Source organism: Heptranchias perlo, chromosome 23 (assembly GCF_035084215.1).
Source record: "Heptranchias perlo isolate sHepPer1 chromosome 23, sHepPer1.hap1, whole genome shotgun sequence".
NCBI lineage: Eukaryota > Metazoa > Chordata > Chondrichthyes > Hexanchiformes > Hexanchidae > Heptranchias > Heptranchias perlo.
Window position 1 is genome coordinate 5,670,156 of NC_090347.1, and position 18,938 is coordinate 5,689,093.

Genomic DNA, 18,938 nt, shown 5'->3' on the forward strand with positions numbered 1-18,938 from the left:
AACAGAAATGCATTCTTCCCTCCAAAACGACTAACTATAGTATAGCATTTGTTCTTTTAATTTTCTGCAATACTATTTATGGAACAGCCTACTATCAAATGCTATATTTTCAACCTGACAAAAAAAAAGATATTTGGGAGGGACCACAAGGCATCTGTTTCACCGTAGCGTCTGATGGTGACAGTTCGTGGGGTGACTTTATCCACCATTTAATTTTATTTCGCCATAAAGTGCCACCGATGGCCAGCCACCTCTGTACACCCTCTCAGTGCAAGCTTGAGGAACAGTATCTGATCTGTCTATTGGGCAACCATCTGGCCTCAATACAGAGTTCAATAACTTCAGACCCTAACTATAGCTTCCACTTTCGGCAAGGCGCTAGTGGGGGTGAGATGAATGCACTGGGAGGGGGGAATGGGGGGGAAGAAAGAGAGGGGGAGGGACAGAACAGGTGGAGATTCTCTGTCCAACACCGTGCTGAAAGAGTGGTCTGCCCCCGTGGTGCAGACCTGCTTTTTTCTCTCTCAGGCTCCCGAGTGTTGGAGTCTGCTCCGCTTTGCCAGTTTTCTCGTGCTTAAATATCAACCTGTGTAACCCATCACCTCCTGTGCTATTCATACATTCTCTGTGTCTCAAAAATCGCTTTAATTCCTTTGATTTCTCTCATTATGCATCCTACTGTCTTGTGCTGGTTTCATTTCTGCCACTTAAACATCTACCAAAGAGCACTTTGCAGGTCGTTCTATTTCTGTGCGTGTGATTTTTCCCCGATTCCCCCTTCCCTTTGTTCTGTTCCTTTTTAAATACTATTCATATGTAATACTTTCCAGTTCAAGCTAAAATATTAAATGGGAAGCGGAGTTATCCCCAGGTCGCTTTCATGCACTGCTATCAGTTGTCTTGAAACAGCATTGACAAAGGCTCCAGAGCAGGTTGACCAGTCTCAGCTGCAGGTGGTACTGGCTCAGAAGGCGGTGCAGGAAAAAAAATTAGATGTGATATCCTCAACGATTTCAAAAAAATCAATTATTTTCTGACTAACTTTCTCGACTCCCTTCACCTCTAGAGGGTATTGACTCCAGGGATTAAATCAAGGATCTTCCTGGTCGGTATGACTATTGGATAAACTCACTATGTCACTGGGAAATCCTTGACTATTTATCATTTGTTGAGCGAACTATAATGTGTAGTATTTGCATTTTGCCACTTTACGTAAACATTTCCATTCACTACCATCCTACTATCCATAGATTCCCTGTTTAATGTATTGGTTGTCATATGTATTTGATAGAAATCTTGTCAGAGGGCTCCAAGCAGAAATTACCTTTCATTGGCTAACTGGCTTTGACCCTGCATCAAGGTTTTTGAAAAAAAACAAATAGCCGTCATAGCAGAGGTCTGAATGAAAATCAGTAGCAGCTAAATCTGATGTCAGGGGGCAGACCTTTCTTCTAATCCATCTGAACAAGCAGCTGAAATGTTCCAAAAGCAAGCGAACGGGAGGTGGCGAGCGCGGTCAGTCAGTGGCCCATATTATTGCTGCGGAGCGGGCAGGAGCACTGCCCACTTTGCTGGTTTTTCGAGCATATATATCTACCTGCTCATCCTGGTTCCACGTTAAGGTAAATGAAAAAACAAAAGCTTACCTGTTCTTCAGCCCAGATAAACTGAGTCGATCATGCTCTGCCAAGTATTTGCTGAATTTGACAGTGGGGTCCTAATGCAGGCAATATGCCCCTGACTCACATGTTCGAAGGACCGAATACCTGTTTTAGTAAGGCACCCCGGGCACTCAAGTCGCCGGATGACAATTTGGCAACCAGTGCACTTCTGGAGGGGTGAAAGAGCATGGGAGGTGACGCCCAGAAATAATTTTTTTTTATTCGTTCATGGGATGTGGGCGTTGCTGGTGAGGCCGGCATTTATTGCCCATTCCTAATTGCCCTTGAGAAGGTGGTGGTGAGCCGCCTTCTTGAACCGCTGCAGTCCGTGTGGTGAACGTTCTCCCACCGTGCTGTTAGGAAGGGAGTTCCAGGATTTTGACCCAGCGACGATGAAGGAACGGCGATATATTTCCAAGTCGGGATGGTGTGTAACTTGGAGGGGAACGTGCAGGTGGTGTTGTTCCCATGTGCTTGCTGCTCTTGTCCTTCTAGGTGGTAGAGGTTGCAGGGATGGGAGGTGCTGTCGCAGAAGCCTTGGCGAGTTGCTGCAGTGCATCCTGTGGATGGTACACACTGCAGCCACGGTGTGCCGGTGGTGAAAGGAGTGAATGTTTCGGGTGGTGGATGGGGTGCCAATCAAGCGGGCTGCTTTGTCCTGGATGGTGTCAAGCTTCTTGAGTGTTGTTGGAGCTGCACTCATCCAGGCAAGTGGAGAGTATTCCATCACACTCCTGACTTGTGCATTGTAGATGGTGGAAAAGACTTTGGGGAGTCAGGAGGTGAGTCACTCGCCGCAGAATACCCAGCCTCTGACCTGCTCTTGTAGCCACAGTATTTATATGGCTGGTCCAGTTAAGTTTCTGGTCAATGGTGACCCCCAGGATGTTGATGGTGGGGGATTCGGCGATGGTAATGCCGTTGAATGTGAAGGAGAGGTGGTTAGACTCTCTCTTGTTGGAGATGGTCATTGCCTGGCACTTGTCTGGCGCGAATGTCACTCGCCACTGATGAGCCCAAGCCTGGATGTTGTCCAGGTCTTGCTGCTTGCGGGCTCGGACTGCTTCATTATTTCAGGGGTTGCGAATGGAACTGAACACTCTGCAATCATCAGCGAACATCCCCATATCTGACCTTATGATGGAGGGAATGTCATTGATGAAGCAGCTGAAGATGGTTGGGCCGAGGACACTGCCCTGAGGAACTCCTGCAGCAATGTCCTGGGGCTGAGATGATTGGCCTCCAACAACCACTACCATCTTCCTTTGTGACAGATATGACTCCAGCCACTGGAGAGTTTTCCCCCTGATTCCCATTGACTTCAATTTTACCAGGGCTCCTTGGTGCTATACTCGGTCAAATGCTGCCTTGATGTCAAGGGCAGTCACTCTCACCTCACCTCTGGAATTCAGCTCTTTTGTTCATGTTTGGACCAAGGCTGTAACGAGGTCTGGTGCCGAGTGGTCCTGGTGGAACCCAAACTGAGCATCGGCGAGCAGGTTATTGGTGAGTAAGTGCCGCTTGATAGGACTGTCGACGACACCTTCCATCACTTTGCTGATGAATGAGAGTAGACTGATGGGGCTGCAATTGGCTGGATTGGATTTGTCCTGCTTTTTGTGGACAGGACATACCTGGGCAATTTTCCACATTGTCGGGTAGATGCCAGTGTTGTAGCTGTACTGGAACAGCTTGGCTAGAGGCGCAGCTAGTTCTGGAGCACAAGTCTTCAGCACTACAGCCAGGATGTTGTCGGGGTCCGTAGCCTTTGCAGTATCCAGTGCACTCAGCCGTTTCTTGATATCACGTGGAATGAATCAAATTGGCTGAAGACTGGCTTCTGTGATGGTGGGGATATCGGGAGGAGGCTGAGATGGATCATCCACTCGGCACTTCTGTTTGCAAACACTTTGGCCTTGTCTTTTGCACTCACATGCTGGACTCCGCCATCATTGAGGATGGGGATGTTTGCAGAGCCTCCTCCTCCCGTTAGTTGTTTAATTGTCCATCACCATTCATGACTCGATGTGGCAGGACAGCAGAGCTTTGATCTGATCTGTTGGTTGTGGAATTGCTTAGCTCTGTCTATAGCATGTTGCTTCCGCTGTTTAGCATGCATGTAGTCCTGAGTTATTGCTTCACCAGGTTGGCACCTCATTTTTAGGTACGCCTGGTGCTGCTTCTGGCATGCTCTTCTACACTCCTCATTGAACCAGGGTTGATCCCCTGGCTTGTTGGTAATGGTAGAGTGAGGAATATGCCGGGCCATGAGGTTACAGATTGTGCTGGAATACAATTCTGCTGCTGCTGATGGCCCACAGCACCTCATGGATGCCCAGTTTTGAGCTGCTAGATCTGTTCTGAATCTATCCCATTTCGCACAGTGGTAGTGCCACACAACACGTTGGATGGTGTCCTCAGTGCGAAGACGGGACTTCGTCTCCACGAGGACTGTGCGGTGGTCACTCCTACCAATACTGTCATGGACAGATGCATTTGCGACAGGTAGATTGGTGAGGACGAGGTCAAGTAAGTTTTTGCCTCGTGTTGGTTCGCTCACCACCTGCCGCAGGCCCAGTCTAGCAGCTATGTCCTCGCAAAGTGGGTGACTTCACATTTTCCCACATTATATTCCATCTGCCAAATCTTTGCCCATTCACTTAAGCTGTCAATATCCCTTTGCAGACACTTTGTATCCTCATCACCTATCTTTGTATCAGCAAATTTGGCCACAAGACACACTGTTCCTTCATCCAAGTCATTGATATATATTGTAAATAGTCGAGGCACCAGCACTGATCCATGCGGCACCCCACCAGTTACAGATTGCCATTTTGAAAATGACCCTTTTATCCCGGCTCTTTGTTTTCTGTTAGTTAGCCAATCCTCTATCCATGCCAGTATATTACCCCCAACACCATGAGCTCTTATCTTGTGCAGGAATCTTTTATGTGGCACCTTATCGAATGCCTTTTGGAAATCCAAATATACTGCAACGATTGATTCCCCTTTATCCACCCTGCCCATTACTTCCTCAAAGAACTCTAATAAATTTGTCAGACATGATTTCCCCTTCATAAAACCATGTTGACTCTCCTTGATTGTATTATGAGTCTTCAAATGTCCTGCTACTACTTCCTTAATAATGGATTCTAGCATTTTCCCCAAAGACTGGTCAAATGTTACCTGCTTTCTGTCTCACTCCCTTCTTGAATAGGGGTGTTATGTGTGCGGTTTTCCAATCCGCTGGGACCTTTCCAGGATCTAGTGAATTCTGGAAGATTACAACCAATGCATCCTCTATCTCTGTAGCCACTTCCTTTAAGACCCTCGGATGCAAGCCATCAGGTCCAGGGGACTTGTCAGCCTTTAGACCCATTAGTTTACCTAGTACTTTTTCTCCAGTGATAGTGATTGTTTTTAGTTCCTCCCTCCCCTTTGCCCCTTGATTTTCTACTATTATTGGTATATTATTAGCGTCTTCTACTGTGAAGACAGATACAAAATATCTGTTCAATTCCTCTGCCATTTCCTTGTTTTCCATTATTATTTCCCCAGTCTTAACCTCTAAGGGACCAATGTTTACTTTAGCTACCCTCTTCCTTTTTATATACTTGTAGAAGCTTTTACTGTCAGTTTTTATATTTCTTGCTAGTTTATTCTCATAATTTATTTTCTCCCTCTTTATTATTCTTTTAGTCATCCTTTGTTGGTTTTTAAAGTTTTCCGAATCTTCGGGCTTACCAGTAATCTTTGCCATGTTGTATGCTTTTTCTTTTAACCTGATACCATCCCTGACTTCCTTAGTTAGCCAAGGTTGGTTCACCCTTTTTGTGGAGTCTTTCCTCCTCACAGGGATATATTTTTGTTGCGAGTCATAAAATATCTTTTTAAATGTTTGCCACTACTTATCCACCATCATAACATCTAATCTGTTTACCCAGTCCACTTTAGCCAATTCCGCCCTCATTCCTTTATAATTGCCCTTATTTAAGTTTAATACAGTAGTTTCAGACCCAAGATCCTCGCTCTTAAACGGGATATGAAATTCTATCATGTTATGATCACTGCTTCCCAAGGGATCCTTTAATTTGAGATCATTCATTAATCCTGTTTCATCACCCATTACCAGATCCAAAATGGCCTGTTCCCTGTTTGTTCCCCCGACGTATTGTTCTAAGAAATAGTCCCTAATACACTCTACGAACTCCTCCTCAGGGCTATTTTTTGCCAATTTGATTTGTCCAATCGATGTGAAAGTTAAAATCGCCCATGATTATTGCATTACCTTTTTTACAAGCCCCCCTTTATTTCCTGATTAATATTTTGCCCTACAGCGAAGCTACTGTTAGGAGGCCTATATACTACTCCCACCAGTGATTTCTTTTCCTTGCTATTTCTTACCTCCACCCAAATTGATTCGACATCTTGATCTTCTGAGCCAAGATCATTTCTCACTATTATACCAATTTCATCCTTTATTAACAGAGCTACCCCACCACCTTTACCTTTTATCCTATCCTTCCGAAATGTTAAATAACCCTGAATATTTAGCTCCCAACCTTGGTCACCTTGCAACCACGTCTCTGTAATAGCCACGAGATCATACCCATTTGTTTCTATTTGTGCCTTTAATTCATCTATCTTATTCCGAATGCTGCGCGCATTCAGATAAATAACCTTTAATTTTGTCTTTTTACCATTCTTTCCCACCCCGGCCCCATTTGCTAGTGCACTCTTATGTTTGTATGCTCTGTCCCTTCCTGACACACGCTGTTTATCATTACCCCCATCACTTTCCTGTACTACTGGTAGTGGTTGTTGGAGGCCAAGCATCTCAGCCCCAGGGCATTGCTGCACGAGTTCCTCAGGGCAGTGTCCTAGGCCCAATCATCTTCAGCTGCTTCATCAATGACCTTCCCTCCATCATAAGGTCAGAAATGGGGATGTTCGCTGATGACTGCACAGTGTTCAGTTCCATTCGCAACCCCTCAGATAATGAAGCAGTCCGAGCCCGCATGCAGCAAGACCTGGACAACATCCAGGCTTGGGCTCATAAGTGGCAAGTAACATTCGCGCCAGATAAGTGCCAGGCAATGACCATCTCCAACAAGAGAGAGTCTAACCACCTCCCCTTGACATTCAACGGCATTACCATCGCCGAATCCCCCACCATCAACATCCTGGGGGTCACCATTGACCAGAAACTTAACTGGACCAGCCATATAAATACTGTGGCTACGAGAGCAGGTCAGAGGCTGGGTATTCTGCGGCGAGTGACTCACCTCCTGACTCCCCAAAGCCTTTCCACCATCTACAAGGCACAAGTCAGGAGTGTGATGGAATACTCTCCACTTGCCTGGATGAGTGCAGCTCCAACAACACTCAAGAAGCTCGACACCATCCAAGATAAAGCAGCCCGCTTGATTGGCACCCCATCCACCACCCTAAACATTCACTCCCTTCACCACCGGCGCACTGTGGCTGCAGTGTGCACCATCCACAGGATGCACTGCAGCAACTCGCCAAGGCTTCTTCGACAGCACCTCCCAAACCCGCGACCTCTACCACCTAGAAGGACAAGGGCAGCAGGCGCATGGGAACAACACCACCTGCACGTTCCCCTCCAAGTCACACACCATCCCGACTTGGAAATATATCGCCGTTCCTTCATTGTCGCTGGGTCAAAATCCTGGAACTCCCTTCCTAACAGCACTGTGGGAGAACCGTCACCACACGGACTGCAGCGGTTCAAGAAGGCGGCTCACCACCACCTTCTCAAGGGCAATTCGGGATGGGCAATAAATGCTGGCCTTGCCAGCGACGCCCACATCCCGTGAACGAATAAAAAAAAAACTTCCTTGTCTTTTCTCTTTATCAATCTAAACTTCGCTCCACCTGAGCCCACCCTGCCTCTATTTAGTTTAAAGGCTTCTCTACAGCCCTAGTTATTCGGTTTGCCAGAACACTGGTCCCAGCATGGTTCAGGTGAAGCCCGTCCCAACGGAACAGCTCCTTATTCATATAACAGCATCGTATTCATATAACTGATCCGGTGATTACAATTCCACTTGAATACGTTAAAATCTCCTTAAAGTCATATATCAGTCATCTTTAATAATACATGACAATAAACAGTGCAACCAAAAATCCATTGTAACTGCCAGTCATTAGACAGGAGTCCAGCTGGAGGTCAGCAATAATCTGCACTATTACACATTCAAAATTAAGAAAAATATTAGCATAGATTACAGATCACTTTGCCATAATAGCTGAACCATATTTTACTTCAAACTGCCTAATGAGGGAGAAATATATTTTCACTGTATTTTCATGTGCAGTGTGCAATATGAACTGCAGCATTCAAATTAGCTGGTGGAATATTATTGCATTACCATGTTTGAATCAAGTTCCCCTGCTCACTATCTTAAACAGCATTAACCAATTTAATGCCTTTGTTAAAAAAGCAGACAGGCAAATTTGATGTGTCTAACAATGATCTATATGAGGTTGGAATACATTATTTTATCTTATAGGCAAATGTTCTTGAGAAGAACCCTGATAATATCTCAGAGTAATTCCAAGATCATCTGTTACACAATTCCCGGCTGCAGGGAGGCGTAGTGTACAATCACAAACAATTCAGCGAATTTTGCACTTATGCAAAAAAAAAACAACAGCATCCCTTTAATTCCACTCTATTCACACAGATCTTGCGCATCGACTACGTGGACACTCTTTCATGAAGGAAAGAAAGTCAGTCTGCACGAACAATCTAATTTTCAGTGACTGGATGCTCTTTCATCTTAAGGCATTCCTTGAGCTCCAGAGTGTTTAATTATTAAATCATAAGCAGCACAGTGGAATCTGTCTGCTTTTGATGGCTCCAAAATTCAGCCTGCTGACAGGAAATGTTTAATCCATTGCTTATTTTAAGTAAGATATGATAAGTGTTGCATGCTAACTTTTTTTCAATGCTAGTTCTTTGATGAAGTAACGGAGAGGGTTGATGAAGGTAGTGCAGTAGATGTTGTATATACGGACTTTCAAAAGGCGTTTAATGAATTACTACATAATAGACTTATTCAGAAAATAGAAGCACATGGGATTAAAGGGATGGTGGTAATTTGGGTACGTAATTGTCAACGGGCCAGGAGGCAGAGAGTGGTGGTGAACAGATGTTTTTCTGACTGGAGAGAAGTATGCAGTGGGGTCCCCCAGGGGTCATTATTCGGACCATTGCTTCTCTTGTTTTATATAAATGACCTGGACTTGGGTATAGGGAGTACAATTTCTAAGTTTGGGGATGATACAAAACTTGGCAACATAGTAAATAGTGAGGAGGATAGTAGCAGACTTCAGGAGGACACAGACAGACTGGTGAAATGGGCAGACACATGGCAGATGTAATTTAATGCAGATAAGTGTGAAGTGATGCACTTTGGGAGGAACAATATGGAGAAGCAATATGATCTAAATGGTCCTATTTTGAGGGGGGTGCAAGAGCAGAGGGAGCTGGGGGGGCGGGCATACTCACAAATCTTTGAAGGTAGCAGGGCAAGCTGATGCGGTGGTTAAGAAAGTGTATGGGATACTTAGCTTTGTAAATAGGGGCATTGAATACAAAAACAAGGAAGTCATGCTAAATCTTTACAAATTGCTGGTTAGGCCTCAGCTAGCATATTGTGTACAATTCTGGGCACCACACTTTAGGAAGGATGTCAAGACCTTGGAGAGGGTACAGAGGAGGTATACCAAGATGATATGAGGGATGAGGGACTTCAGTTATGTGGAGAGAATTGAAAAGCTGGGATTGTTCTCCTTCGAGCAGAGAAGGTTAATGGAGAGCTAATGGAGGTATTTGGGGGGTTTTGATAGAACAAGTAGGGAGAAACTGTTTCCTCTGGAAAGTGGGTCGGTAACCAGAGGTCATAGATTTAAAATAATTGGCAAAAGAACTAGGGGGGAAATAAGAAGAAATTGTTTCACACAGAGGGTTGTTAAGGTCTGGAACGCGCTACCTGAAAGGGTGGTGAAAGCAGATTCCATGGGGAATTTCAAAAGACAATTGAACATGTACTTGAAGAGAACTAATCTGCAGGGTTATGGGGAAAAAGCTGGGGTGTGGGTCTAAATTGGACAGCTCTTTCAAAGAGCCGGCACAAGCATGACAGGCCAAATGGCCTCCTTCCGTACTGTAAGATTCTATGCTCTTCAAATGATACGACAAAGTTTCCATTTACTGGTCTTCGCTCTAATCAACTTTCACTTTTCAAAATGTTCACAAAAAAAGAAATCAAATGTCAAGGTTTGATCATACAAACTAACAATATCATTTAAACCACATATAAATTATACAGGTTTACTACTCTATTTCAGGTCTTACAACACTGATCACACAGTGCATCTTAATTGATTTATGAAAGGAAAAAAATGCAAGTGACTGCAGTGATTTCACCACAGACCCTTCATGTCAGAAAGATTTCATTTAAACCTACAACACTTTTATGAGTTACAAAAATGTTGTGACAGGGACACTACTCTGCAGTTAAAAAAAAATACAGCTGAATATGAGAAGTACTTCTTCCAATAGTTATGCAACAGTGCATCAAAAAGGCAGAATGTTACTGTTTAATTGCAGATTCCACAAAACAAATCGATCAGGTCATAGCTTAATCTAACTCACTAATGATTTTCTTTTGCAATTTTAGGATTTTTTCCCCCTAATGTGTATGTGCTATTATTCTGAAAGGGTTTTGTCCAAAGTCCAAAAGTCACAAAATTACACCCACCCTCTCTCAATGATCACCATTTAATATTTGCAGCAAAATCCCAAATATGTTCTTTATTCAGGCCATTTGCAAATTCATCGGGAATAATTGAGATCTCCCCTTCCCCCCATGTTTACTTTTCCCAAAATTTCTCCCTCCAGATGTGGCAAACATTGCATAATTTGTGGACCCTTTCTCGCTTATCATTATGTCATCCCACTTTTAAAGAAATTATTTATCACATATTTATGGAACATTAAATCACAATGGTTCAGTCTCTTCTTTTACCCAGGCTTCTCCCAGTGCTCTTTGCTACACAGGACAAGAGCAGCAGGCACATGGGAACAACACCACCTGCACGTTCCCCTCCAAGTCACACACCATCCCGACTTGGAAATATATCGCTGTTCCTTCATCGTTGCTGGGTCAAAATCCTGGAACTCCCTTCCGAACAGCACTGTGGGAGAACCGTCACCACACGGACTGCAGCGGTTCAAGAAGGCGGCTCACCACCACCTTCTCAAGGGCAATTAGGGATGGGCAATAAATGCCGGTCTCGCCAGCAACGCCCACATCCCATGAACGAATAAAAAAAAAATTGTGGGGAAGCCCATCATGCAACCCTGGAAACGTCCATAACTTGGGGATTAGGAGAAGGGAGAGACTGTTACAGCTTCTCCCCGTCCACTGCATTCTGGGTGGGAACACGTCATTGAGGTTAAGTTGTCATTTGTGGCCACATTCCTAAAATTTCCTTGGAAGTTATATACAGCACAGAACATATGCTGCCTGCAAGAATGTACCAGAGTGCATTACAAGACCAAGCACCAACTCCTGACGAGCTCGTCCTCTTTGCTGTGCATTCTGGGTATATTCTTGAAGCCAGCATATGCTTAAAACAGCACATAACTTCCAAGTGAAAAAAGTGCAATGTTACAAATAATGTCTCCACACCTTTGTTCCTCCTTATCAAGGTGATCTGCACCAACCCCATGTCCCAGCTCCCATCCATTCTTCTGACTCTGGCTTATTGTTCATCTCCTCTGCATCACCACTGGCAATGAATCCTTTAATCACTACATTCGTGCCTTCTGAAACTCTCTCCCTAAAGCCCTCCATCTTGCCACTTTTCACTGACTCCAAATGCCCCTCAAAAACCACTCTCTTCAAGCGTGTCTATGATTTCCTATGCTCCCTCCTTAACTTCTGAGTCATTTTCCTACAAGGGCACTATACAATTGTAAGTTTTTGTTAATGAATAAACTGAATTTTGCTACATTTTTAAAAACAGATTTAGGAGTCTGTGTGCTGACACTTGGTCAGACTGTGAACGGACACCTGGGACTTCTAACAGTCACAATGAACAAGAACCACTTTCATTTCTTTTGGAGCTTTCTGTGCTGCAGTGCCAGTGTCAACTCTCAATGAATATCATGGTGTTGATGCATTCACACAGGAATGAGAACTGCTGCCTCATTGCTGCAAGTTTATCAAGAAGCAGCCTGTTGCAATTGATTCCTGGCAATTTTTTTTACATATTATACATATTGACTATTAATGGAACATTGATAAGTTATTTAAGATAATGAAAGCCTGGACACTTACTGTGGCCTTCGCCTGAGCAGCATATTCTGTCTCCATTTTACTGAGGCGTGAATTGGTGTCATTGAGGAGTTCCTGGATATTTTCTGTGTGTTTCTTCTGTAGGTCAAATTTCTCTTGCTCCAGTTCCGCCACAACATTGTGTAACTGCATTTAAAAATTAAAAATGTGAATTAATAATTTTAGACAATTATCGGTTGGTATCTGAAAGTGAATATTAGGTGAATTTGATTGCTATTTTCAGCAGCGAACAAAAACAGCCTCTGTTTTGTTTTTACTGTCCCCAAGAACCATTCATTGGACAGATAATGCAAAAAGTAACCTGCAATTACCTGAGGAGAGATATCACCACACAGACAGATCTCAACATGTCAGTGGCCTGCCAGCAACACGATAAAGTGATGAAGTTACTGAATAATGAATTTTACAAATGTGGTAAAGCTTGCTAGATACTTTGTTCATCTGAAGACAAATATGAATATTCTAGATATGGTGAGCATCTTTCTGAGAGATTACAATGATTACATTTACATACTAGTATTTCTGTCAGCATCCTACATTGAAATGCAGCCAACATTTAAAATATTTTTAATGTCTACTTCTGAAGTATTACATTGATCCAATCCTGAAGGAAACTTTACACGTGTGTACATATATTTTGAAAGACAGTTTTCTCGTCCGCAGAGTATTATGCATGATGAAACGGGTTTCTGTCTTATTCCTGTTTTCAGTGATGTGTAGAAATTCTTCCAAAATGCTTTGGCTCACAAGGGAAGATGTTGCTAGGTCTGTGCCTGGGCGCACTCAAGAGCATCTAGCTACAGCAAATACCAATGTTCCTCTATTTACATGCAAAATAAACCCACGTATTGGTTTACAATTGGCCTCGGCTCACTAGAATATTCAACAGTTCACCTTATGGGAGATAGGAGAAATGCACCTGTGAGATTACAGTACACAGTTCACATAATGAAGGGTTTCATTGTTAAGACTCTTGGTCATGCTATTGTAAGATTAGATATTGAGCAGTAAAGGTGAACTCATGACAGTAAGGGACACAGGTGTTAATTGCATCCATATGATTTATTTCAATTAGTGTTAATTGATATAAATCATATGGATACCATTCATTGGACAGATAATGCACAAAGTAACCTACAATTACCTGAGGACAGATATGACCACACAGACAGATCTCAACATGTCAGTGACCTGCCAGCAACACGATAAAGTGACAAAGTTACTGAGTGATGAATTTTACAAGTCTGGTAAAGCTTGCTAGATATTTTGTTCATCTGAAGACCAATATGAATACTCAAGTGGCGTGTGTCATAGAAACATAGAAAATAGGAGCAGGAGTAGGCCATTCGGCCCTTCGAGCCTGCTCTGCCATTCAACATGATCGTGGCTGATCCTCTATCTCAATACCAAAGTCCCGCTCTCTCCCCATATCCCCTGATGCCTTTTGTGTCTAGAAATCTATCTAGCTCCTTCTTAAATATATTCAGTGACTTGGCCTCCACAGCCTTCTGTGGTGGAGAATTCCAGGTTCACCACCCTCTGAGTGAAGAAATTTCTCCTCATCTCAGTCCTAAATGTCCTACCCCGTATCCTGAGACTGTGACCCTTCGTTCTGGACCCCCCAGCCAGGGGAAATATCCTCCCTGCATTGGATCAATTGGGGACTCTTGTATCCATTTATATGAAAGCTTATCTAGGGTTTGGAGGGGGTAATGTGGATCTCTGTGAATGAAGGCTTGGAACCAACTGAAGATCAGGCTCTAGTATTCTATCCTTCACCACCTGGCTATCCAATTTATTACAACAGGAGAGACCAGTGACATTTAACCTGAGTCTAGCGCAGAACTGAAATTTGTAACAGGAACCACGGATAGAGGGAGGAAATAAAGAAACAAACTTGCATTTATTTAACACCTTATCACATTTTTGGGATGTCTCAACCTCGTTGAAATCAAATTAATTACTTTTGAAATGCAGTCACTGTTGTTATGTAAGCAAAGGCACCAACCAATTTATGCACAAGATCCCACAAACCACATAATCCAATCTGCTCCTACCACTTCATCACCACCATCTTTGCTGCTCTAGTCTCCAGCAAAACCTTTACTCTCTCTCATTCAGGTCCTTCCTCCTGGTGTGGCCCTGACTTCCCTTCCTCAAGTCCAAGGGCCAAGACTTGTGGCACGCAAGTCTCTTCTGCCAAAGCCTGGTTTTGTGAGAGGAAAATCATGTCTCACGAATTTGATTGAGTTTTTTGAAGGGATAACCAAGAAGATAGATGAGGGCTGTGCAGTAGACGTGGTCTACATGGACTTCAGCAAAGCGTTTGGCAAGGTACCGCATGGTAGGTTGTTACATAAGGTTAAATCTCATGGGATCCAAGGTGAGGTAGCCAATTGGATACAAAATTGGATTGACGACAGAAGACAGAGGGTGGTTGTAGAGGGTTGTTTTTCAAACTGGAGGCCTGTGTCCAGCGGTGTGCCTCAGGGATCGGTGCTGGGTCCGCTGTTATTTGTTATTTATATCAATGATTTGGATGAGAATTTAGGAGGCATGGTTAGTAAGTTTGCAGATGACACCAAGATTGGTGGCATTGTGGACAGTGAAGAAGGTTATCTAAGATTGCAACGGGACCTTGATAAATTGGGCCAGTGGGCCGATGAATGGCAGATGGAGTTTAATTTAGATAAATGTGAGGTGATGCATTTTGGTAGATCGAATCGGGCCAGGACCTACTCCGTTAATGGTAGGGCGTTGGGGAGAGTTATAGAACAAAGAGATCTAGGAGTACAGGTTCATAGCTCCTTGAAAGTGGAGTCACAGGTGGATAGGGTGGTGAAGAAGGCATTCGGCACGCTTGGTTTCATTGGTCAGAACATTGAATACAGGAGTTGGGATGTCTTGTTGAAGTTGTACAGGACATTAGTAAGGCCACACTTGGAATACTGTGTACAGTTCTGGTCACCCTATTATAGAAAGGATATTATTAAACTAGAAAGAGTGCAGAAAAGATTTACTAGGATGCTACCGGGACTTGATGGTTTGACTTATAGGGAGAGGTTAGATAGACTGGGACTTTTTTCCCTGGAGAGTAGGAGGTTAAGGGGTGATCTTATAGAAGTCTATAAAATAATGAGGGGCATAGATAAGGTAGTCAAAATCTTTTCCCAAAGGTAGGGGAGTCTATAACGAGGGGACATAGATTTAAGGTGAGAGGGGAGAGATACAAAAGGGTCCAGAGGGGCAATTTTTTCATTCAAAGGGTGGTGAGTGTCTGGAACAAGCTGCCAGAGGCAGTAGTAGAGGCGGGTACAATTTTGTCTTTTAAAAAGCATTTGGACAGTTACATGGGTAAGATGGGTATAGAGGGATATGGGCCAAGTGCAGGCAATTGGGACTAGCTTAGTGGTATAAACTGGGCGACATGGACATGTTGGGCCGAAGGGCCTGTTTCCATGTTGTAACTTCTATGATTCTATGAAAGCCAACCATTGCTCCAGGATCATCCTGAAGAGTAAAGGTAACGCCCGTCTTTTCTCCTTAAACCCTCTCTCCTGCCCAACAATTGTAAGGAGCTCATGAATTCCTTGCCACCACGATTGAGACCATCTGTTCGGTTGCCTCAGCTGCTTCCCCCCCAACCCGGCTTTGCCTTGCCTACCAAGGAAACCCTCCTCCCCAGGATCCTCCCTGCCCTAGCGCTGACCCACATCTTTCTCTAATTTCTCTCATAACTTTCTTCATGCCCTCTCCGAGCTCATCTTGTCCATGACACCCAATGACACTCCTGCTCCAATGACCCCATTCCAACTAAACTGTTGACCATCCAACTTTCCTTCCTCGCTCCATGCTAACGGCATTGTAAATGGTTCCCTCACCTCAGGTACTGTCCCCCTCTCTTTCAAAATCACCGTCATTAACACTCTGCTCAAAAATCCCACTCTCGACCCCTCTGCCTTGCAAGCTATCACCCCATCTCCAACTTCCCTTTCATCTCCAAGGTCTTTGAATGTGTTGTCACCTCCAAATCTGTGTCCATCTTTCCCACAAGTCCAACACCTCTCCTCTGTTGTCCAATTCATTGGGACTATCTTTGCTTTGTTCCACACTTACCTATTCATTAATAGCCATCTCCTGCAATGGCTTTTCTTTCCATCCCCACACCATTACCTCTAAAGTCCCTCAAGGATATATCATCTCATCTGCATGCTTCTCCTTTGAAACATCATCCAAAGACATGGGGTCCACTTCCACATGTACGGTGACGACTTCCGGCTCCATCTCTCCACCGTTTCTCTCGACCTCTCCACTACCTCTGTGTTGTCAGACCACTTCTCCAACATCCGGTCTTCGATGAGCCAAAATTTCTTCCAGTTAAACGTTGGAAAGACCGAAACCATGGTCCGTTCCCTTGCCACCAATTCCACCCCCCCATCCTGGCCAGTTTCAGGTTGAACCAGACTGTTCACCACCTTAGCATCCTATTCCAATACTCTCCCAGTCTCCACATCAGCTCACCCAAAACTCTGCTGCCCATATCCTATCCCGCATAGAGTCCCACTCACCCATCACTCCAGTCCTTGATAATCTACACTGACTCCCTCAACACCTTGAATTTAACATTTTCATCCTCGGATATCCCACAAATTCCAGTGGAATGAAGTACTTGTAGAAGTTGTAGATTCGTTGAGCGACAACACACTTGCATTTTTCCCCATTGTGTAAATATCATATCAGACTAGAACTCATGGGATATGTCATAGACGTTACAAAACCAATCATGTGGGGGCGACTGTGACACAAGACTTCCATCTTGTGTCACAGTCGCCCCCACAACCAGGAAACTTTTTTTTCACAGATCTGAGGTAACAATCATTTTAGGTGATTATGTAGGTGATTAGAACAGTACAAGGAAAACAACTCAAACCTTCTAGTGTTTTAAACCCCTTACCTTTCTCTCCCAATCATTTTTTAAAGAATCAGCACTCTGCCCAGCCATCTTCTTCAACTCGGCAATCTGGTTCTCTTTACTTTCTCGGATAATCTGTGATTCACGAACCAGGCTCTGAACTGTCAAAATATATAAATAAAGGATTGAGGACACTGGATAAAGCTGGATAGCTGAAAGCTATCTGCCACAGATGTGACCTTTTGGAAGCAGTGTCAGTGCTGCTGGTACCACTTTCTAGTTACACTGACTTTACAGTACTACCTAGAGGAACCTTCTTACTGAAATCCCATGGCAACCAACAAAGTATTGCTTCTTATCTGAGGTTCAGCTTCATTGCTGGTTATAACTATGTTCCCATAGGACTGAGGGAAAGTATTTGTTATGATGTAGGAATGTGTTATAACCAGGTCCTGCTGCATTTATACATTCTGCTGGCATAATTTATATTTTGTGTTTGTGACATTTATCATCTTTACTAATAACATAAAACTTTATTGATCCAAAATTATGATTCAGTTTTCATCCACTTTTTACAGCTTCAAGATGCACTTGTATCTCACAACTTTCTAGCCTTCTGTCAATGCCAATCTATAGTTAGCCTCTAGGAGTTACGCAAGAGCAGCCAAGAGAAAATCATCTTTAACTTTACTCCTCTCCCAAATTTTACTGTGACCAGGTCCTTCGGCTTCAAGTGGCTCCTCCCAACAACAAGTTGCTTTGTTGGGCAATTATAGATGTAAACTTGCCTCCTACTGCCGCGTGGTGGAGCACGTTTGGCACAGAAATGAACTGCAACATTGCAACATACTTTAAATTTTCATCAAATACTTATGATGGTCTTATTTATTTCAGTAATTGGTTTATTGGTTTTCTTTTTAAAACTCTCTTCTACTCTAAACTTGTTTTGAGGGGTTCAGCATCATCAAGCATTCCCATGTGAGCCTCCACTCCTCATGTTCCAGGAAGTGCTTTCATCCGCCTAGATAACTAGGTACATTTGTAACAGAGAACAAACTAAGAATAGCAGCCAGGTAGGTTAGACCTATCAGACTTCAATTCAGAGGATTTGGATTTAAGTCCCAGCCTCAACAAATCTTTGACTTGTGATGATAACCAGTTAGGTGACTAGATGGAGCGCGTAGGGATAGTGGCACACTGTGCCTAAGTAACAACTGGTAAGGCACACCCCCTATCAGATCAGCCACAAAACTTTATCCTGTCTCCCACCTCCACTTGTGCTGCAAGTATTGTTAGGCAAAAAGGGGGACTGGGAGGAAATATCACAAGAAATAAAGCAGCAGATGTACATTCTAGAACTTTGCTTCCAGTTCACTCTGGGCACCATTCCAGGTTCATGTTATACTGTGATCTTTACAGTAAAATCACATAGAAATAATGAGAACCATGGACCCTGTGTAATATGCAGGTTCTCATCATCCAGAATAATAATATGTCAAGAGCTCCAGAGCTGGGGCAACATACCCACACCAGTATGGTGTCACCTGCTAACTTATACCAGCAAAGGTGCTAAGTGAAGACTACAGATCCCCAGCTAAGTTGCATCTTGGAATTCCGACATTTACACCACAAACACGATTCTGAGGTTTATTTCACGCCGTGTAACCTGCAACAAAGTGCAGAGATCAAAACCAAGGTTTATTGGGGGTATCAAAGAAGTTTCTATATGAAAACAAATGTTGTTTTTAATTGAATCACATTTTTAGAAGTACAGCAGTTATTTGGCAGCACTCCAGTACAGATTCAATTCAGTTAATCTTGCAGCGATTGTGTTACAAATTTAACCTTTCACTGAGGATGCCATCATTCATCAACTGGATGAAGTTTGTTGGTCAATGTTCACCAGCTAAATTTAAAAAAGCACATCTATAAGTTACACTTAACTGGAATGACTTCAATTAATATTGCAAC

General features: G+C 43.5%; 1 protein-coding gene across 1 annotated transcript in view; it reads right to left on the reverse strand.

The window, feature by feature from the left end:
- cep112 (centrosomal protein 112) overlaps positions 1–18,938 on the reverse strand; it is a 358,450-nt gene that overhangs the window by 214,541 nt on the left and 124,971 nt on the right. The window contains exons 12-13 of the mRNA XM_068003888.1: positions 17,010–17,128; positions 12,038–12,181 (exon numbers count right to left, since the gene is read on the reverse strand). Of these exons, the coding sequence (XP_067859989.1) occupies positions 12,038–12,181; positions 17,010–17,128 (263 nt within the window). The remainder of the gene's footprint in view (positions 1–12,037; positions 12,182–17,009; positions 17,129–18,938) is intronic.